The sequence below is a fragment of the Lepidochelys kempii genome, chromosome 13, assembly GCF_965140265.1.
Source record: "Lepidochelys kempii isolate rLepKem1 chromosome 13, rLepKem1.hap2, whole genome shotgun sequence".
NCBI lineage: Eukaryota > Metazoa > Chordata > Testudines > Cheloniidae > Lepidochelys > Lepidochelys kempii.
The window spans coordinates 4,504,288-4,527,540 of NC_133268.1; the positions used below are offsets into that span (position 1 = coordinate 4,504,288).

Consider the following 23,253-nt stretch of genomic DNA (forward strand, 5'->3'; position numbering starts at 1 on the left):
GAGTGGGGGTTATTTGCTTTCTGGTGTCTGAGCCTTAAAGAGTCATGTTTGTCCATAACCATGAAGTCTAAATCCTACTTTTGATTTTTAAATGCAATTCTCATTTAATAACATGACTCCAGGAGCTGGGGCTCTAAGAAAAATACTGTGAGAGTTGTGCTAAAAATATGATACTAGATATGATCCATATTGCTTGGCACATGCTTATATACGGATTTCATTCTGAGATGAGGGTGCTCAGCACTTCTGAAAAGCCAGCCACCAGGTTGTTAAAAATTTGGCAACCACAATGGAAACATCCAAAATTAGAAGCCACTTTTGAAAATGCAGGCCCCAGTGTATAGCAGAAAAAACATGAAGAGTGGAAACAAATTCTTAACGCTTTCCATAACTAAATTAGACCTTATTTGCAGCTGTACTGTAAAGGTACAAATATCTGCAATCATGATATAAAAACTTCGAAAGACTTTGGGACCAAATTGTCAAAACCGGGCTTTTTTGTGTGCGTGCGCAACTCTGCCGGAACAACCACTTGCATGCACAATTTTTGGCACGCTGCTGCTAACCTAAGAACACTGACGCATACCAACTCCAAGCCAAACGCAAATGGGTTTTGAGCATGTCAATCTTATCATTTGCATCAGCTAGTGGGAGTGTGCAAAAAAGTGTACGTGCCCCAGAAGTGAAACCATCCCCGCTCCAGAGGGCCAGGACAAAGCCTGTCCCATTTAAGCACTTCCTTGAGGGCTTAATTGCAACTTAAGTGGTGCACAGAGTGAATTTAACCCAAAGGCAGGTTGAAAAGGGGGAGGGATAGCTCAGTGGTTTGAGCACTGGCCTGCTAAACCCAGGGTAGTGAGTTCAATCCTTGAGGGAGCCATTTAGGGATCTGGGCCAAAAATTGGGGATTGGTCCTGCTTTGAGCAGGGGGTCGGACTAGATGACCTCCTGAGGTCCCTTCCAACCCTGAGATTCTATGGGCTTCTATTCTAAAAGATGTCCCTCTGCAATATCCAGAATAGGCCAGCAGAAGCAGTAAAATGAGGATTCAGGCTTAGATGCAGAGGGTTTAATTAAAGGAGGGGAAAAAAACCCCTGCTAGTAAATGCTCCATCTGAAGGGTAAACAAAAACAGCTTGTGGAGAACAATTTAAATCTACAGAAAACAACCCAAGAATAAACTCTGCAAACTCACATGCTACGCTGCCAGAGAATTCAAAGATTCCGACTCAAAATCTGGCTCTAATTTAGAAGCTAGATCAGTGGGTTGTGGGTTTTTTTCCCCTTTTTTTGAACAACTGTTACAAGTTAAATGAAAAGCTACCTGTTTACAAAAGTTTACAAAACTTTTCCCCAGAATAAGCTAACTCTCAAGTTTTATGCTGTATGCCCCAAATACCCCGGGGCAAAGAGGCATCTAGAAAATAAGACTGTTTAGTATTTTAGTTCTAGTTCCTTAAAGTCATACCAGCTGTTCTGCTTGGCATTGATAGCCATGTACCCATCGTTCCGCTGATCCCTAACGATGTGTGTGTATAATATGTGGCTTTTAGTCTCTGGCACAGTTATAACAGAATATAAAATAACTGCCGAAAGCTGAGCTCTCTGCCTTATAAAGCCACAGATCTGACCCCCCGCCCCTCCCATAAGGTAACCTCATTGCTCCAGCACAGCTCCCATAGCTACAATATAACAGAATGATGCAGTCTAGTGGTCAGAGCAATCAGGAGCCAGCTGCTGTGACAGTAGGGACCGGAGTCCATTAAACCAGGTTACTTCACAACCATGTATTTGCTGCTGTTCATCCCATTCAGGCCCAAACTTTACAAACAGCCTCGCAAAACTGTCATGAAAACACACCCATGCAGATGGAAACTCTGCCTGCCCTTCCCCTGCCAGGATGATTGAGAATGATGAAAAAAAAATGAATGTTATGCACTTGCCCATCAAAAACAATTACTAGCCCTGATTAAGTGGGTTAATAGAATTTTGCATGGTTGCTTTGAAATCCTCTTAGTTCTGGAGTAAGGTTTGCAGGTCCCCTTTCAAAACCCTTACCAAAGTTCTGTTAAGAGTTTTCCACTTACTAGAAATTCTGTTTGTTGGTTACATGTTTTTCTTTGCCTCCTGGATTCTGAGACTGTAAGGTGCACACAGGTAATATTTTCAAGCTTTTCTATGCAACCATGAGGGCTAGAAACTTTATTGTAAGTGAAAGCTGAGATTCTCACATAATCACATGACTCCAGGAGCTGGGACTTTAAGACTAACACCCAATATTGCAAGACTCACTGTAAAACAGCAAGAGCTGGCAACCCTGCAACTTCACTGTTCTCCCCTGTCAGGAGGGATAGTGCTTTTTGAAAAATATCTGTTACTTTTCCAAAACACTCTGCCAGTTCAAAATATTCCAAAGCAGTTAGAACAGCATGCCCCCCCATTTTTCTATGAAGTTTCCCAAGAAAAGAAGCACGCCAGTTGGGGGCCTGGCATGTTTGGAATGGCTGGTGACACTTCATCTTCTCTATTTTTTAAAAAACTTTTAAAGACATTAAAAACGATTTTATTTATTTAAATCCTTGTTCATCCATTTCCAGCACGGGCAGAGATGCAAACTGCTTCTTCGTCAAGAAGAGGGAGCAACCGGAGGCCTATTCCAGAGGAATAGAAAATATATCGCTTATTTCGCCAACATCTGGGCTCACAGCTACCCATCTGCACCACCTGCCAGCTCCACAGCACAGCTGCAGGGAAGCCAGCTGTGGTTAGTGTGCTGGGATGAGGTACTCTATTGGCACACAGTGTGCAGCACAACGCTGCGGGTGTTAAACCCAGGTTGTTTATAGTCCTGTACAAGGGAGGCTGCTATAACAAGCCTGCCTGATCTGGGTTGTGGCAAGTGCCTTGCTCTTCCATTCCCGCAGCTGTGAAGAGAAATGCCGTGTATATCTTCTAAAAGAAGTTGAAAGGCAGGGTCAAACCCTGTACCTTTAAGGCACATGGCATTCTGTGCAGATTCTCTAGGTATCCAAAGCCCCTCATGGTCAAGATCAAATCCACAGCATGAAAACCATGCTCTCCTTGAAATGGATCACAGAACAGACAAGCTGGGCACAGGGCTTTGGAAAGACAGCAAGCCAGAGAGGGCCGGCAAAGCTGCTACTGCGGAGGCAGCTTCTCCCTGGATCTGCACAAAGCTTAATTTCACACCTGTGAAGTTAACCTTGTTAGGAGCTAACACCCCACAGAACTCTCCCACAGCAGGAATAATTACAAGTTTTCACTCCATCACATACATTTAAACCAGGAAGTGGAGGAATCAAAAATGGAGGGTGTTTTTATTTTATTTTAAAGACATTGACAAGAGCTGATACAGCAAAAACCAAAAAAAGGCCTTCAGACAGATTTAGTTCACTCTACTTAGCTCTGAGTAACACCACTCAGATAGCAATTATATGTCCACAATTAATTATTTTCTCCCTCACTGCAGCTACTTGCACTTGTGAGTGCTCAGACAACTGGGCTGCCCGTCGGAGCGTCTCTGACACCTAGTTTTGGGGTGGGATGGATGCTGACCTGTGGAATGGAATGTCTCATTCTTTACCCCAAGGGTGACTTTCATCTCAGTTTGAGAAGAGTTCTCAAACTTTTTCAGCGCCTGGACCACTGTTTAATCCAGAGCGTGTCTCGCGAACACTCCCCTGCATGTGTACAGTCAGGGGAGTCACCTCCCGTCCCACCGGCGATTGAATAACGTCCCTGTAGCAACTATGGCAATTGCCTACAAGGAAAAGTAACACTTAGGCCGAGATTTTACCAAGTGACCATTGATTTTGGGCGCCCAACTTGAGACATCTTAAAGGGGCCTGATTTTCATAATGTGCTGAGTACCCATCCTAGGGCCCTTTAAAGTGTCTCAAATTGGGCACCTAAAATCACTGGAAAGACCCAGCTCCATGTAAGCAGCTAGTTTTACAATATAAAAATGGCCATCCTGGGTCAGACCAAAGGTCTATCTAGCATCCTGTCTTCCGACAGTGGCCAATGCCAGGTGCCCCAGAGGGAACTTCCTCAGTGAGTAACTGTTCATCACAGCCACATGATTCATGTCGCCTCCACCAGCCATCAGCATAGGCAAAGTCCCCGTTCTGTGCATTGCAATTGTGGCCCACGGGCCAAAGTTGGATTAGCCAACAACGACTTCCGCTTGGAAAAAAGCTATCTTCGAGTGCCTGCATTCTAAACAAGGAGTGAAAGCACCAACAAACTTCAGCCCAGTAGATCACCTAGTTGGCTGAACTTTTTAATAGCCTTTCCTGGAAAGAGACGGGGACATCAGTGAATGCACCACTCCATTCTGCCAGCTGCGGGAGGAGAGTTTCAGGCTCTTCCGTGGACTGGCACAAACTATCCATGTGACAAATCTCATTACAAATAAATAAATAATCATAAAAAGAATTACACGCCATCAGGACCAAGAATTCACATAAACGAGAGTGCTGTATCCAGACAGCCTAGGGGCACCGTCCTGGCTGTCTGAATGAGCTGCACTGTGGGGATGACAGAGACTTCCCTTATGGTGATGGATGGCAGAGGCCATGTGAGTCACGCAGTGCTGATGAAAGGTCACTTAATGGGGAGGCTGAGCTTCCTGACTGGCTCTTGCACAGCCAGGGCATTTGCCCCAAGACGGCAAGCTGCAGGACAGTAACTCAAACTTATGGCAGGTTTATAGATCCCTGGATAGAAAAAAACCAGCTTTCACTGGAATGACAACCTTTAGCAAACAAATCCCACTGGCCTCACATATTCCCAAACCCAGCATTCTGGGCTGTGTGCGTGTGACAAATGAGACCTCAGGCACAATAGACTAGTTAGACAACAAGCAGGAGGTCTCCTTTTCTACCTCTCAGCTGTCCCTCATTTCAAGCAACGTCATTCACTTCCGTCCCCAATTTCCCTACGTTCTATACAGATCTAGGGACCCCTCGCTTTTACTGTGGAAAAACATTTACATCAGCAATAGAAATGAAACTGAGGCAGCAGAAAGCATCACGCTACCTAACCGAATCCTCCAGCATTTTCCCAGGTCTGCATATAAAATGTGTGTCCCTCAGTCTGGATCTTTGCCTCACATGCAGGTTTTGCAATGCTGAGAGGCAAGTCCCCTTCCCGTTGGTTTGGAAAGTGGCAGTTCCAAGACCTACTGCATGCCCCGTCTCCGCCACCCCCTTAGTTTTGAGAAAAGAAAACCCAATTCCTTACCCAGCTTGGGGGGCTCAGGGGTCGGATTTACCCTCATCTCTGTCCTGCTGCCTTCTTTGCTTGCACTGGTTTTGCTGGACCCTGCAGCTCTCCTTCCACCTCTGAAGGAATACGAATCCGCCATCTCTAGAACGAGCAGAAGACACATGTTAAAAATACAAAAATCCTCTGCCACAGAGAAAGCATACACTGCAAGCAAGAATGGCATCTACAGTGGAAAAAATATTAAACAGGACTAAATGTTCTCATTTAAAAAAAGAAGCGGGGTGCATTTGCAAATATTTGTTTTATGGTTGAGGGATACTATAGACATGGTTGAGGAGCTGCTTTCATTATAAACCTGTTTCCTCTAAGCATACAAGAGCAAAGACTTTATTAGAAGTGACGGGCTGGATTCATACAAAGAAACAACGAACAAACGGCTTTTCTTCTTTATTTCTCTGCTTTCATTAGAAGATAACAAAAGGAAAAAAAGGTGAATTTTAATGAACAGATCCCACGATAAATTTCCAATTTTTGTTATGAATGGCAAACCCGTCTAAACTGAGAATTGTGAATGTTATTTAGATCCCCCGGATTAATAATTCAGGTTGGCTTCTCTGTAAATAATGAACATCAAAAATGATCACGAGAAGCCCGATCTCGCTTCCATAGAAGCCGACAGCGAAACTCTATCAACTTCAATGGCAGCAGGATGAGTCCTTGGAATTGCTGGCTCTTACAATTCCAGCCCGAGTGGGAGCATTTTCAAACACACTGTAAAATCATCACAATAAAATGAAATGGAGGGAGGGAGGGGTTAAAACAAGTGGCAGGAACGCATGGTGTACTAGGCCACCCACGCAGCAGAGATGACGGGGTCCTCCAGAAGTCATTAGCTGCAGAGGTCCTTATTGCTTTTATAGCTTGGAAGCCTCTTAAGGTATGTAATGAATCTGCTAGTGTTGAGTAACTGGTGATTTTAGGGCAGCATGGGGCAGGTGTCTCTAAAGGCTGGACTGGAGAGGCAAGCAATGTCTCTATAATTAGCTGCATTGTGGAGACAAAGTAGATGGGAGTCAATTGAAGCATAGCTCTTTCCCATTAGCCCGGCCTCTCTTGTAAAGGATGATTAAACAGACTATGCCAAACCCATCCCTGATGTCATTCAGCTGAAATCAATGGGGCTGAATGAGGGATGAATTTGGTTCATCTGTTTACATTGGCAGTTTGTTCCTCTGAGGCACAAGTCAATTTCCAATTGGGATCTAAGAGAGAAGGCCTGATTAATCTCTCGGACCCGAGGGCTTGACCCTACCTCTTTTACTCAGGTGAATAAAGGTTGCATGGTTGGTCCTCAGTTCAAATAAATGGGCTGTGCAGGGTTGAAACGGCAATTCCATAACACCCGGACATGGCCAAGTGCAGTAACTCAGGGGCTCTCAACCTTTCCAGATTCCGGTCCCCTTTCCAGGAGTCTGATCTGTCTTGCGTACCCCCAAGTTTCACCTCATTTTAAAACTACTTGCTTACAAAACCAGACATAAAAATACAAAAGTGTCACAGCCACACTAGTAGTGAACAATTGCTGACTTTTTCTTTTTTACCATATAATTATAAATAAATCGACTGGAATACAAACATTGTACTTACATTTCAGTGTATCATATATAAAGCAGTATAAACAAGTCACTGTCTGTATGAAATTTTAGTTTGTACTGACTTCACTAGTGTTTTTTATGTAGCCTGTTTTAAAACTAGGCAAATATCTAGATTAATTGATATACCTCCTAGGAGACCTCTGCGTCCCCCTGGGGTACATGTACCCCTGGCTGAGAACCACTGCTGTAACTCACACCCCTGGAGGAACAGGCATCCAGACACAATGCCTTGCAGGGTCAATAGAGCACTTCAGTGTGTATGGTTGTCTCCTTCTCCCTTCCTATTACCCAAATCACCTATATACATTGTGCACTTTGCATTTCCCTAGTCCTGTCACTTGAGGATCGCTACACACTCGACCGACATTGCACAGTTGTGAGCCTACACTCATTAACCAGGGAGGTCACTATATCCATTTTGCAAATGGGAGAAACTGAGGCACAAAGTGATTGACTTGGCCCTGATCCCACAGTGAATCAGAGTCAGATCTGGGATTAGCATCCAGTTCCCAATCCACTTCTCTGACTACTAGGACAACTCTGTAGTCTGCATGAACGTCTTGCAGATTTTCACTTTTTATTGCGGGTAAAAGATTAACAATACGTGCAGCGAATGAACAAGAGGGAACAGCAGAAGCAGACGCAGTCCAGCACCTCAAGAAGCCCTGATGCAGATTTGCAGGCCTCCACTCCAAAATAAGGCCAAATTTGCCGAGTACAATAAACCTCCCCATGTCACCTTTTTGAATACACAGTGCAGGACAATTCATAGCTACAAAGAGTTTTTAAAAGGCTGGCTATGGGTAATACAGATAGACTCCAGAAACCCCAGGTTTAAAATATCTGATTTGAGCAGTATCTTCCAATATTGTCCTCAGATCCTGGTTCAATTCCCTGTCCTGGGCCAGTCGCTCCCTGGCTCACAATACTGCAGAGGGAGCACACTCAGTGTGCGAGGGATGCCTCGTGTCCCAGTTTAAGCCCTACAGGGAAGTTTTCACCATTGACTTCAATGGGAACAGCACAGAAACGGCAGGAGGGGCTCTGAAGAGTCCCCGCTAGTTATTTTTCTTGGCTGCAGGATGAACATTTATACATAGGGGCAAAACATTCCTATGGACACAGACCAACCTGCCTGGCCCTGTGGCCGACTCACCCTTACTGTGTGGCCACGGGAAAGTAATTTAACCTTTCAATTTCCCAAGTCACAAGACAAGGATGATAATATTTACCCACTATCCAGGGGCAGGGGGAGGATTGATTAGCGAATGTTTGTTGAGTGCTCTGATGAAGGGGTGTGTGTGTTTGAGTGTGTGTGTGTGTTTGAAAGTAGGAGAAGAAATAGCCCAGGTCCAGGAACCTCTACCAAAAGCTACTGCGCCTCTAACAGGGGTCTTCACATGAGCACAGATCCTTCAGTGCACATAAAAGTTAATGGAATATAAACATCAGCAGCTTTTTACTTTTCTCCCTCGGGGGGTGCGTGTTGGGTTCTTTTGATGTCCCACAGAGCTGACACGCACGGATCACAACGGCTTTGCCATTTTTAAGGCAGATATAACGTTATCCCACCACACACACACCTAGATACAGACACTCTCAGCTAGCCCATAAGAGCCATGCTGCCAAACAATTAACAGACACTGAGGCAAGGCACAATGAATGGACACTGTGATTCTGGGCCGTCAGCTAGTGGGCAAATATTTTGTTCTCTGGATGGACATCACGCTTCAAATGTTTCCTGGTTTGTGGTGTTTATTGTAGGGTTGCTTGTTTGTATTTACTTATGCTTAGGTGTTTGTTTTGCTCTTGGGTTTATTTGGGCAAGCGGCCCCTTTGTACTTACTGGGCCCAACTCTGCCCTTGGTTACACACATCTACATCAGGAGTCCACTGAAGTCACTGGAGTGATACCAGAATCAGACCCACTGTGCATGCTGCAGTTTTGTAAACAACACCTAGCTCTTATCTTCAGTAGATTTCAAAGATCTTTACAAAGGAGGCATCATTAGCCCCATTTTACAGATGGGGAAACTGAGGCACAGAGGGGTGACGTGATTTGCCTAAGGTCACCCAGCAGGCCAGATGCAGGACTAGAACGCACATCGCTCCTGAGTCTCAGTCCAGTGTTCTATCCACTAGGCCACACTCTTGCCGAGAGACCTTTAACTACAAGCACCTAAAAATTCAGACATGCTCTTTGCAGTTATTATTCATACTCTGAAAGTCTGAGTTGCTGTTAAATTAAACATCTGTATAGCCCTGTAAATGCACATGGTCCTTTACAGAACACATGCTCCCTGCCCCCCAGAGCTTACAGTCCAAACAGGCCAAGCCAAAGATGGGGCGCATGTTCAGGAGAGGAAGGAATGCTCAGTGATCCCCAAACACCGCAGCACCCATGTGTCTTGCCCCCTGACATCAGTCTTCCACCTCCATCTCTAAATACTCAACACCCCTCCATGCCTAGCTTCTGCCTGCTCTGGCCCCCAACCAGCCTGTAGAAGCTGGGGCACCTGTGAGGAGTGGGGCATTTGTGGGGAGGTGCCACATTCCCCCTTATTCTGTAGCAGCAGGGCTCCCATCAGAGCCTGGCTCCCAGGGTCCCTTTCTGAGTGGCCCCCTTCTGGTGGGAGGGAGAGGTTCAGAGCAGGGAGGAGAAGGTCACAGGCTCAGCGTTACCTGATGTGGGGAAACCCCCTGGCTATGAAGGGGGCCAGATGCCGAGGACAGCAGCCATCTCCCTGAGCCCACCTAGCCATGTCCCCACACAGCCTCGGAGCTCCACACACCTGCAGGAGGGGGAGGGAGGGAGGGAGGCTGCTGGGTAGACTCAAGTGCCCCATAATTCCCTCTGACAAAGCGTTCCCATGTAGCAGCGATGCTCAGTTTCCCATCCTCTGCAGGATTCCTCTCCGAGCAGGACGTGGCCTTGAGTTAGGACCGAATCCCACGTCTTTATCAGCACTAGACTCCCCAAAAGATACCGCTTCCCCTCCTCGGCCCAGACAACCCTGCAGCTTCGCTGAGCTGAAAAGCCGTGGACAGCTCTTTCACCCCAGCGTGTCGTTCCTGGAGCCCCGGATGCAACAGCCTGGCCTGAAGCCTGCAGGAGGTCAGACTAGATGACCATAATGGTCTCCCGTGGCCTTAAGATCCATGAATCTATGACCATGCATGTGTTGAAGGTGCAACTAATTATGCTCATCCATTCTGGCCAGTGGCACAGCTAAGGAACTGCAAAATCAGTTCTGGTTTGTTCTCCAGTTAAACCCCAAACCATTTAACTTTAAAAACCACAGATCAGATGTTTCACTTAGAACTTCCTACAAAATTCCTTTTTTTGTATCTGTTTGCCTTAACTCAATTAACAAGAATCTACACAGCACTGTCCCTAAACAGACACCAATAGACACCCAGCTCAGCAACTGGCCCATCTGAGGTGCCACAACTCCCCCACAGTTACGCAAAAAGAATTTTCATTGGACTGCTCATCATGTGGTAGGGACTCAACCCAAGTCCCATCCCAAGTAACGGCAAAAGTCTAGGGAACAGAATCATTTGGAATTCAGCTGGCGCATAGGCACCTGACCTTGCTGCTGCATGGCCCCATGGCAAGAGCATGAGACTGGGATTCACGAGGTCTATTCCCAACTCTGCTATTGGCCTGCTGGGTGACTCTGGGCAAGTCACTTTTCCTCATTGTGTGTCTGTTTCTCCAAAGATGACAATGATAATGGCCTTCTTTATCCAGGACTTTGAGATCTACCAGTAAAAAGCACTATGGAAGAACTAGGGATTATTATCATCATATTGTGCCATGCGCATTATACCAGAAAACATTCCCGCAGCGCTGCCCAATGTACCAGATACAGCATGACATTCTACTGCAGTGTCATTTTGGAAAGCAGGAGACATTTCAGGAGTTCTGCCTCCAAAGATGCTGGGAGCAAAAAGATACTGCAAAGCAACCTGCTCCTGCAAGCTCTCCACGTATGGAATTGCCGTTGAAGTCGAGGCAAGAACTCCCAGGCACAGAGACGTCGTGCAGGGTCATACAGAATTTTAAGAGGCTGCGATGTGACTTTCATGGGATTCCCGGTGTGGGTCAGGGCAGCACATGTGGTTTGTTCTGGGAGATGTGGTAACATGCCGAGACTCTCCAGCGTGTGGTGTTTGGTGATGAAAGCTTGATCGGGAGCACAGACACCAGGGTTAATCAGTCTCCAGATAAAAGGAGGAATTACAGCCTTGACTCTGAAGTCTCTGGCATTTGGAGCTGAACAGAAGGAATCATTTGTTCAGCTCACTTAGCCTCTTTGTCTGTTTGAGATGTATTTCTTAATTGTTATTATTTGTAGCCCAGCAGTGTCCGGAGGCCCCAACCCACATCAGGGCCTTATGGTGCTAGGCACTGCACACACAGCCTGAGGCAGTCCTTGGAGCAAAGATCTTACAGTCCAAGCAGACGGGACTGAAACGGTGGGAGAAAGGAAGCCTTGTTATCTTCATGTTACAGAGGAGAAACTGAGGAACGGGGAATGACTGTGGCAGAGCTGGGAATTTACCAGAGATCCCAAGTCCAGTGCCTTAACCAAAGAGCATCCTTGTCTGTGAGCAGCTTGCTATTCTGAAATGTATTGGTTATTAGAGATAATTATTCACAGAGATTTACTAAATATTTGATCCACAAAGTATGCCTGTGACTTCCTGCACGCAATGCATTCAATATTCTACTTTCAGGCCATGTTGATTAGCTTTGATTGGGCCCATAGGTTATATGGTATTGTTCCCGTTCCTTGACCCGATGAACATAACAGCTAGAATCCCATTTCTAGAGCAAATGCTCATGTTAATAATTTAAAAGTTCCCATTCCACAAATATTTTCTAATATCTGCTATTCCCTTGAAAATTCCTTCCAGTAAATTCATGCGCAGAAACGCAAACACCAAAAGGAAGAAAATTTGAAATACGAAGAGAGAATGTGGAGATATTCACCCAGTGCAGGTTCAGATCAAACCCAGAACATCGTCTATATATAACTGCTTTGTGATTGAATTGATTTGGCTACACATACACAGAATAGTATGTTCTATTTGAACAACCCCTAACACAATGGGGTCCCGGATCACGACTAAGTGGCCAGCGCTCAGAGTCCTCTTCTTGCGAACGTGGGGGCAGAGGTGCAAGACTAAATACTACTATTAATAACTGTACCGACAAAGATCCAGCAGAAGACAACCTGACATGGCTATGCTCAGCCTGCTAACACAATAAACCATAAAACTGCACATTCCTTACCAGACTAGGATAGCTCAGGTATACCACAGTATTGCATATTTATAGTATTTTAATGAGACATGCAATACCTGTGTTTGTCGCATAAATCGAGTACATACTTAGACAATTTTTAATGAAGAGTCTATTATTTACTTGATAGACAGCAACATTTCCTTTGAAACCATTACAAAGCAGACAGCGTGATCTGGTGGTTAGATTGGGAGACTGGGAGTCAGGACTCCTGGGTTCTTTTCTCTGTTCTCTCACTGTGTGAACTTTGTTGCCTCGAATGACGCATGCTATGTAAGGACACAGACGCAAGAGAGGGGTAAAGAAAATTTGGGCTGAGCCTATGTCCAGGACTCAGGAACTCCCTTGGTTCTACCCTTTGCCCCATCATGCACATATAGTGAAACTCACCCAAGGAATGGAGGACCCATGAAAGATTCTCTAGGCATCAGCCTCCGATGGACCAAGGTTGCAACCACCTGGTCTCCTGTCAGGCTGCAGATGTGAGGTGTGAATGCCAGAGTGGGCGCTTCACCCCCAGACACATGAAGCAGCTACGAACACACAAGGGCAACCCCCAGGCAATTGGGGGGGTCTTAGATGAAGAGCACCTGAAAACTCCCATTGACTTCAATAGGAATTGTGGGTCCTTGGCACCTTTGAAAATTATAATAATATCAAGGAAACTATGAGAGCCTGGGGAAGTTTGGGTATTGATGCCACGAAAAACTTCACTTCCAATAATTAAATCACAGGTTTTAAACAAAAAATTAACCCGTACACCAAACCAGGGAAACTTTGTTCCCTCCATTTAATGTACACGCTCTCTTAAAACAAACTTTTCTTGCTTAGGGGTTGGGGGGGATCTTAGAAACTCTCCAGCATATTTTATGTTTCACCTAATGGCTTTCTGAAACCTTTCCTCCTCCTTTTAATTTAGCCTACAATAATAACAATCAATTTATTGTATATTCGTGGGGGCCAAATCTGGTACAACTTGATGGATTTAGTGGAGTCGCACCAGGGTAACAGAGCAGAAATCAACCCATCATATTTTAACCAAACTTCTCGCTCTTTTATGACACATGCTGGAACCAGGTGATCAATTACTTCCAACCTCTTTCCATCCTTTCCTTAACTTTTGGCTGAAACCCTGTTGTGATTCACAATGGGGGAGGGGGGAAGGGGAGAAAATCGACATCTTAAATATAGCAGCGCTAGGAGTTATGTTTATGACGTTGGAGCAAAGAAATGGATCCCGCGGACTCCCTGCAGCGTAGAAGAGATGGACCAGCTTTGTGATTTAGAGATATCACAGGGGACTGCTACACAGGGAATCCGAGTTCAAGTTTCCAGCTCTCTCCTGAGCAGCTTGGGCCAGGAGTTGCCAGCAAGGCTTTTAAAGCAGCATATTCTACCCTGGAGAAAGCAACGCACTTTACTCCAAAACCGAACCATCGCTCACCAACATAAATGGCCAGATGAGGTGGAACAAGAGGGGAGCAAAGATTCAAAAAGCTCAGCAGGATGGGGAGTTCAGATAATGCAGAGACCAAGGATGGGAGTGAGGAGAAAGCAAATGAGGGAGATACTATTGACAAGAGGGCTCTGAAAAATCTAATCGTACAAGGTGACAAAATCTACATATATTTTTCAAACTTGCTTTCATGCAAAAGTATCTGGCTAGCATGAATTGCTTCCATAGCCCCTCTCAACAGCATGAAGTGGGGCTTGGAGAGCATCTCTCACTCTAATGCAGGACATATTCAGCCCTGGCATAAGCTGGCACAAGCCCTATTAAAGTCTGTCGTGTTTTACACAGGTAAATCTGTTCCCACAGTTACTTAACTTTTTCAGGCAATTTTTTCTCTGTCTTGTGAAATGATCTGGTGTAGGGGGACGTAGAGGTCACTGCGTCCAGGGGGACCAGTGTTGACACATAGATATTGGCATTTTAAGGTAGCAATTAGGAAGTTGGCATGTTGCTCCCTGGAAATCTATGGCTATTTGAATTTATTTGACACTAACTATAAGAGGGAAAAGAGCGTCGTGCCTAAAAACCCATCAGTTTCTGCTCATCACTAAATACGCTGGGTCAAGCTACGTCCACTGCTACCTGAATTTGGCCCTTACTATCTAACCCAGCATTTCCTGGCTTGATCCCCACTAACTACTAACTGCCACGATCTAACAGTCCCCAGTAAGTCCACATGCTAATGGCCTGTAGGTCTTTAATAAATCCTCTCCCCTGACATACCAGCGTAACCTTCTCAGGTAAAGTGCTAACCATGGTACAAAGAAGATGCCTGATGTGCAGCAGGCTGATATCCACTTGCTTTACTTATTATTAATAATTTATAAACTGCTGCAAATGTTCATGGCGTTGCTCAGGGGTAGGACAGTGCTGAAAAGGTCACAGATCCCTGCCCTGGAGAACATAGAAGCTAAAGGCACGAGGAGAGAGTCAGAAACAATAGCTAGCTGAAACCAATGGGCGAAACTGATGTTTGTTGTTCTTGTGAGTTTCTGACAATTCACTTTCACTCAGTATTGATTATCGTTTCTTCTGACTTTAGACGGGAACCAGGGCAACACTCTGATGAATGAACTGAGCAGTTCCCTAGTTCCACAGCAATTTCTGTTAGTCTCTCTCCAAATCACGTGCTGATCCGCTATTTGGTAACTTTCTTACAGAAACGTTCTGTGTATTACACAGACATCCCTACGCTTTCTATAGGCACACGGCACTTAACAGACTAATTCCCTTCTTTCTCGAGCAGTGGAGGAAAAACACAGCCACACAAAAGCTGCACTGGAATTAAGGGCTGGTAGTTTTTACATTTGTACCATTCGGTACTGCAGTTTGAAAGGACAGACCTAAAACCAGGTTAAAATGGGTATAAATGTGCCCATCGTTCATCACAATGAGTATGTGTGCACAAGCACGCACACAAAAAGCTTCTGAAGGTTTAAAGTTTCTGTTTCAAACATATTTGCTTCCTGCCCCCTGGCACCAAAGCTGATGGCAAAGCATGAAACCTAAAAGACATTAAACAGAATTAACCTAAACTGATTTATGGGATTCACAGCCCTGTCTGGCCTCCCTAGCCAACTGCCCACCTGGCATAGAAGTCTATGCCCCAGCCTCTGTGAGTGCTCACGCAGCTGTAACATCCCAGATCTGACCTAGCCTGCCCACGACAACCTGGAGAGAACGTCTTTGGGCTGGCTTTATAGAAGAGACAATTTAGCTGTAATGTCTCTGACCTAGCCCGTCCTATGAAAACATCCAACCAGCTGCCATGTCCCTGCTGGGAGTGCTCCGCCCCTGCCTTGCCCAGCCCATGTCAATGTCCACGTGAATATAACATCCCTGGTCTGGCCCATGGGAGTGCCCACCTGGATGTACGGTCTCTGATCTGCTCCATCCTTATGGGAGCCCAGCTAGCTGTCATGTCCCTGTCTGTTCATGTCATTACCTGCCTGCATGCTTTGCCCTTTGCATGACCTACTCCTCCCAGTGCCCACCTGGCTGTCATCCCCCTGGGCTCTGCCATCTAGCGGCCACATGGCTCACATGACCTTTGCCTGCCTTTCCCCGGCTGTGCCCACCTGCCCTTAGTGTCCTTGCCCTGTCCCTCCCATTGCCCACCTGGCTGCCACGTGACCTGCCCAGGTGTGAGCTGAGCTCACCTGCCTGTACTCCCCCCATTCTTCGAAGCTTAGCTGGCCGCAGGCCCCTCCCCCAGGCAAAGGTGTGGGCAGCCCCATGTGAATGTCACCTGTCACCGCCTGGGGCAAGGAGAGCGCAGCCCCGTTGGGGGAGGCTGCAGACAGACGCAGAGGAGCAACTTCCAAAACCCCTTCCTTAAAGTGCCAACGCTGCAAATAAATAAAGAAATAAATACCCCCTTGCAACTCCCAGTCCCCCCCCCAGCCCCTCCAGATCGCCTCCTCCGCCCCCTGGGCGTATTGTCTACCCTCCATTAAAAAAGGGAGGTGGGGTGGGGTGGGGTTGTTGTTTTTTTTTGTTTGTTTTTGGCAAAAGGGAGGGGGCGAAAAACTATTTTTATTTCTTGTGCATGGGAAAAATAATTAAGGGGAGGAGGAAAAGGCAGTGAAGCAAAATGGCGACTTTTTTATGTAGAAGGAGGAGAGAGGGAGAGGGAGAGAGAAGTGGGGGGGGAGGCATCCCAGGCGCGCCGCGAAAGGAAGCAGCAAAATCCTCGGGAGGGGGCGATCGGGCCCGGGGAGGGGGCGACCGGGCGGAGTAAAAGCAGGGCCAAGGGTGGAAAAGGGCCGGGGGAGGGCGGAGGAGGGGGGCCGGGGGGGGCCTCCTTACCTCGGTGTTTGTGGCGAGCTCTCCAGGGCCCCGCACGCACACACACACGCGTGCTTGGAGCGGGCGAGGCGGCGCTGGCTCATGCGCGATCCCCCGCGCCCCCCTTCCCGGCTACCTTTGACAGTTTTACGGTCGGGGAAGAGGGAAGCAACTTGCAACTCTCGCGTTATTATTTTAATACTGCAAGGAGCCTCCGCTCGGAGACAGTGGGCTCGTCCCCCCCCCCCCCCGCCGCTCCACCCCGGGCGCCTGGGTGGAGACCGGGGGGCTTGGAGAGGCGAGCGCGGGCACCCTGCGACGCGCCCAGGGCGCAGGAGGCAGGTGCGCCCCGGAGCAGCGCGCTTGGAAACGGCCAAAGGTGGGAAGTGGCCAGCGCTCGGGGCCCTCTTCTTGCAAACGTGGGGGCAGAGGTGCAAGGCACCCGCTGCCTGGGCGCCCGAGGGCGCAGGGGACTGGTGCTGGCTGGCAGAGGGTGGCTCTGCCCAGGCCCCCTTGGATCAAGGGGATAGTCCAGCCCTCACCCGGAGCAAAGGGGACGCTGGTCCTCCCAGACTCGGGGTTTAATTTACAATGGGGGTGTGTCTTGTGTGTGTGCAAACAGACCAATTTATTTGAGCATAAGCTTTTGATGCATCGGATGAAGTGAGCTGTAGCTCAGGAAAGCTCATGCTCAAATAAATTGGTTAGTCTCTAAGGTGCCACAAGTCCTTCTTTTCTTTTTGCGAATACAGACTAACAGGGCTGTTACTCTGAAACCTGCAAACAGACCCTGGCTCCCCATAGTTTTTCCCTCAGTGAGGCTAGACCCAGAGGGGCTGTGCCCGACCCTGGTTAATTCTAAGGATGTCCCTCCCAGGGGGGCGGAAATAATTTTTATAGCAGGGGTGCTGAGAGCCACTGAACCAAACTGTAAACCCTGTATTTAATGAAAACCACTTCAAGCCAGGGGGTGCAACAGCACCCCCAGTTCCAGCACCTATGGTCCCACCTCAGCAGAAGTCGACTCCCTGGTACATACACACCCGTTACGTAGGCCTAGCAATCAGGGGATATGCTCCCAGGAATCTGGATTAAATAAGCAAGATATGAAAGGGCAATTTCTATATCAGGAATAAAAGAGAAACAACCCCTGGCCATAATGTCCCAAGTATTTCTCTGGCACCCAAGGAGGGAAGTTAAGCACATGGATAAGAATTTGCAGGAGGAGGGCCTGTGTGTGCAGAGTGCTTTGCAAGCGTATAAGACAATGGTCTGGATTGTTCTCTATCAGGTAGCTTGTGGCCTCATACAACCCTATGGAAAGGGAGTGCCCACTGATACCACCACATCAGAAGGGTAACGCTTCACAGCCGCCTTGCCCAGCTGTCAATAGGCCAGGTGCTCAGCAGTGGAGAATCAAGCCCACTCTTCCAGAGTTCAAAGTCCAAGGGCCTCATTGACTTCAGTTGGAGTAGGACAGCAGGGAGGGTTTTGCAGGATCATGCCCTCCAGGAGCAGATTACTTGCAAGCAGATCTTCATGAGCTGACCCGAGGCGGGGGTGGGAAAAGAGTGCAGTGAAACTCTGAACAGAAGAAGGTGGAACCAAGCCAGCACTGTGCTGGTATCAATGATTATTATTGCTAGTGCAAATGCACGCAAGGGCTAAATCAAGCTCAGCTGTTGGCATCCAAAACTGAGATTATTTTCCGGGGACGAAAAAAAAGTCCTCCTTCTCACCAAGTGTCAAGTACTGAAAAGAGAGAGTCACCCTCAGATGGGGTTAATTAGAAGGGAGTCAGAAGGTAGGTCGGAAGGTGAGGCCCATGACCCTCTGTGCATATCGGGATGTCAAGTGATTAGGGTGCAGGGAAGGGGGAGTTAAGAAACCTCAGACCTTGAGCATGTGTTACCTTGATTTCCCCATCAGTATAGTGTACCTTGATTTCCCCATCTGTACACTGAGGATAATACCAGGTGCTGTATAAGTGCCGAAGATTGTTACTGTAAAGATAATAGAAATTACAGCGGTACCCAGAAACTGAGAGCTGTCATGTTGGGAATCTCCAGTCTCGTTCCTCCTTAGGACAAATGCCATTGGCTTTCGTGGCTGGCATTTAAGACAAGAGCACTCTCACAGACTGGCAGAAGGGTTGGTAGATTTTCCCCAGGCATTCAGTGTCCCAGACCCCATCCTTTAAGTACCTTTTGTCACAGTCCATGTAGTACCACACACACCTTGCATTTATACCTGAACCTTCATGCCTGGCTCTCAACATGATTTAGGTACATTTGTGGATTAAGCCACATGCCACCCATCTGAGGGAGAGAAGTATTATTACCCCCGTTTTACAGATGGGGAAACTGAGGCACAGCGCCGTGTGATTAAAATAGGGCCCAATCCTGAAAATACTTACAGGAACTACTCACGTGAGTAAAGTCATATGTGTGCGCATGCTCATAAGGACTGCCCCAACCCCAGGTTAGCAAAGCCAGTAACAGAACCCAGGTGTCTGAGTCCTATGTCCTAACACTAACCTACCCCAGCCATGGGCTCTATAAAGACTCTTCCACCACCTCTTGCTGCAAACAGCACACATGGGGAAGGGGATCCAAATTTTGCAATTTCTGCTGCAAAAAGCCTTGGAAGTAAAAAAGCCTCAGAAAAGTTCCTGCATGGTTCATGGCCCTGACAAGATCGCTCAGGCTCAGCTTACAGCGGGGGCGGGGGGGGGGGAGAACAGGGAGGGATTTTCGTTTGCTGGGGGAAGTTGGCACAATGTGGCGTGCAGATGAATATCTAACTCCCCCCCCAACACTGCCTTTTGATGGTGGCAGTGGAAATTAACAACCGCGAGTAGGAAGAGCCTTCTGAGATCTCAGAAGATACTCTGCAGCTGTGTGTTAAAACTTAGAGCCAGAGTCATCCCCAGCATCTACTTCACGGATGCCAGTGGAGTTATGGCAGAGATGAAATGGGCCAGTGGGGTGTTAATGACATGAATGCTAAAACAAGAGCTGCTTTACTAACCCAGTTAGTGGGGAAATTAGATGTACGAGCCGAGCCCTTGCAACTTTCTGAGCAAGGTAACAGAACCTCGCATAATTAGGGCCCTACCAAATTCACAGTCCATTTTGTTCAATTTCACGGTCATAGGAGTTTAAACATCATTAAATGTAATGATTTCAGCTATTTAAATCTGAACTGTCACGGTGTTGTGGGGTAGGGGTCCTGACCCAAAAAGGAGCTGTGGGGGGGTTGCAAGGTGTTTGGGGGGGGGTTGTGGCATTGCCACCCTTACTTCTGTGCTGCTGCTGGCAGGGCTCTGCCTTCCGAGCTCTGTGCCTGGCCAGCAGCTGCCGCACTCCAGCTCTGAAGGCAGCGCAGAAGTAAAGGTGGTAATACCGCGATCGCCCCCTAAAATAACCTTGGGACTTCCCTGCAACTCCCTTTTGGGGCAGGACCCCCAGTTTGAGAAACACTGGTCTCCCCTTTGAAATCTGTATAGCATAGGGTTAAACCACACAAAAGACCAAATTTCACAGGGGAAGACCAGATTTCACAGTCCATGACGCGTTTTTCGTGGCCGTGAATTTGGTAGGGCCCCACTCATAATGCATTGAAACTGGCTTGGAGCCGGCCATCAAGAACACAGTAAAACACAGATGTCAGCATAGTGAATAGTCCCTTAAAGGGCACCAAAACAACTTTTAATTTGTTAATTTTTCTTTCTCATTTTGGGCAAGGCCACAGTAGGCGGGCTTCCACCATTTTCAGGGAGAAAGTGCAGAGGAGAGTCCCACCTAAGGAATCCCATGTCAGGAATTTGCTAGTGGGTTCCCTTCTTGTCTCCATCCCAATGAAAGAGCTTAATTAACATCTGTGCAGAGCATATAAGTGTATAATAATAATAATACCTAATAATTAGAGCAGAGGGCGATAAGTGAAGGACCAGCTCACCTTCTTGCTATAATATGAGGCATATCTTGGGCAGCTTACTTCCCAGCCAAGCAGCCGGATGTGAAGAGAGGCATGAAGCTGCCTCAGTCAGGGAAGCCGGGAAAGCTGTTACTGTCAGACAGTTTCATGCTCCCAGTGGGACTGTGGATCATCTTGAGCACGTTCAAAGACTCCTCCTCAGGACAAGGTCGCAAACCGAGTGCAGATTGCCTCCTTAAACGCTCCTATGCCACCCGTTCCTCCACTGCTGGCTAGGCCTACCATGCGCACCCGTCCTGAGAAATACGCACCCGCCGACTGGCCTGCAGAGCAGGAGCCTGGAGGTCTAAGGGAAACAGAATGTACCCTCCCACCTGGAATGGGCTCTCCTTCCTTGTCATTGCCTTACAGACATGATGTAGGGGAGCCCTTGCTCAGTGCTGTGAAGTTTGCTCTCCGCATTTTCTACGTCTGAGCGATAAGCACAAGGTAGCCCAACCACCTAGAACAGCATGATAGCAGCGAACAGCAGGTTTGACTGAGGCACCTAACTCTTAAATAGTAACCCTGATGGACTTTATATTATACTATTTTCAGACCATGCTGGGACAAGGGGAAGCAGGGCAAGAAATTAACTTGGAAATCCCCCCAGCAAATTTAGAACAGATGTCGGGAAGCTGTGTGCAGGCAGAGAATTGTAACCAGGTGCAATAGCCTTCCAGGAGGGGCGGCAGGAGCCATAAGGAAGGAAACCTCGGAGGTCCTGTATAGAGCAATTAGGTGGTGCTGGAGGAGCGCGAGAGGTCTGCAAGGGGGAATGAGCCACGAGGAACTGCTTAGCTTCCCCCTCTCCTTGGATTTGTAAAAAAGAGTATTGGCATATAACCTATGCACATAAAAACAGAGCCACACAGCGTGGGGGATTTCATCGAGGCAAATCACCCTGCACAGCCAGGGGGAGGAGAAGGCGCTTTGCAGCTTCATTGTTAGAGATCAGCTGTGAGAGCTGCAACCCAGATTCTGATCCATTCCATGAGTGTAAGTTTGAGGTGACGCCACTGAAATCAACAGCTACTCTGGATTTACACTGTGTGATTAAGATCAGAGTTCGGCCTCTTCTTATTATTTATATTATTCTACAGAAAAAGAAGAAGAAAAAGTCAGTCCCTCTTACTCTAGGTTCATGCCTGATTTACTTTTGCATAAAACTGGAGTGGGGAAATCTGGCCCATAACATAGAGGGTCTGATTCTCCAGTGCTTTGCACCTTTATCACCATTTACACTGCATGAAAATTGGGTGTGAAACGCAGCCAATTTAGAATGGTGGCAATTTGCACCCATTTTTTCAGGCAGAAGGAGATGACTACAGAAGGTGCAAGGCAGTGGAGGATGAAGCAGTCAAAGGATGTAAATTAAATTGATTTGCAGACCCTGCAACGAGGAAAGAGGAAAGCAATTACGTGGCCAGGATCAGATAAATATTTGCACAGAGACCGTCTTACCATGCTCTGTTTAAGTCTTTTCATTTTTACACATCCTCTTCTATCCTAAAATACATCTGTGGCTCCTTCCCTTCCTCTTGCAGTGGCTCTCCTGCATTTCCAGGCGGGAGGGAGAAGTGATGCTGAGGATCTTGAAGAGGGAAAAGGGCATTAGTCAGAGAGGGGCAAAACAAACAGCCACTATCATCTCAAGAGGCAAAGGAAAATTAAAGTGATATTAAAGATAGCCTTTGTTGACAGCTAGTAACCCTGCTGTTCCACGGGCATTCGGCTCATCATTTATTAACTATTGGCAAGGGAGGATTTTGCTGAGAGCTAAAACTATGTGACCTGAAAAGGCATCATATGGGACAAATGCCTCTTCACACCCATGTCTCTGAATGCTTTTCTCACTCCTGTCCCAGTGGAGGGATCTCCATGGCTCAGAAGGACAGTGCCCTACAGACTCAGTCTTGCAAGGTGTTGAGCACTCAGTGGGAGTGGAGAGTGCTCATTACCCCCCATAAAATGCTCAGTACCTCCCTGATTCAAGTCCTACTCTTCTGCCAGCGCTGGAGACGAGTTGAGATTCCTTTCTAGCTCTCAAGTGTCAAGAAGTTTGGTGATCTCAGACCAGCCTTTTCTGCTTCATATCACAAAACCACCCGCAAGATTTGGCACAGTGCAGCCTGCCATGGCATTGACCACAAACTGTCCCCATCTGGTGGCCTGTCCATTGACCATCTGGTGGCCTGTGCGGATGGCTCAGGGGGTCTCAGATCCACTTCACAAGAACACCGCTGCCATTGGCACTAATTTGCTCCCTTGTTGGCAGTTGCAGAGAGGCCAAGGACTGAATGGAGCACTGAGACTGAACTCCCCTCTCCAAGCTGGGTCTGGAGTGAGACGCACTGGCAGGGCAGTCTCTGGAAGCTTGCCCCGCTACTGCCCGGCTATTCTCTGGATACAGAGAGGACTCCAGTCTCCAGGATTGTCAAGCTGGCATCTTTGGCCAGCAGTTGATTCAAGCTATTTATAAAAATACGGGCCAAATCCTCAAGGGATTTCTAGCAGCGTCTGAAAAAAACACAGAACATAGTGCGCACCACTAGAGGGCGTACTCACCATTGAAACCCTGTTTTTGCAGCTCCAGTGAGTCAATAAAGAAGCTATGCTGATTTACACCAGCTGAGGATCTGGCCCTATTTTATTTATTTTGTAAAGAGCGATTGATTTCGCTTGTTTAAGTAACAAATAACTTCGGGGTTCAGACTCTAGCTCCTCAGTTGGAGAAAGCTGGTGCCGCTGTGTTGACT

General features: G+C 47.3%; 1 protein-coding gene across 3 annotated transcripts in view; it reads right to left on the minus strand.

The window, feature by feature from the left end:
- The window catches only part of ZNF512B (zinc finger protein 512B), a 65,241-nt gene extending 48,505 nt beyond the window's left edge, over positions 1-16,736 (minus strand). For all 3 annotated transcript variants that reach the window (XM_073308968.1, XM_073308967.1, XM_073308969.1), the window contains exons 1-2: positions 16,538-16,736; positions 5,266-5,391 (exon numbers count right to left, since the gene is read on the minus strand). In XM_073308968.1, the coding sequence (XP_073165069.1) occupies positions 5,266-5,389 (124 nt within the window). In that variant the 5' untranslated portion in view covers positions 5,390-5,391; positions 16,538-16,736. The remainder of the gene's footprint in view (positions 1-5,265; positions 5,392-16,537) is intronic.
- Between the last annotated feature and the right edge of the window lie 6,517 nt (positions 16,737-23,253).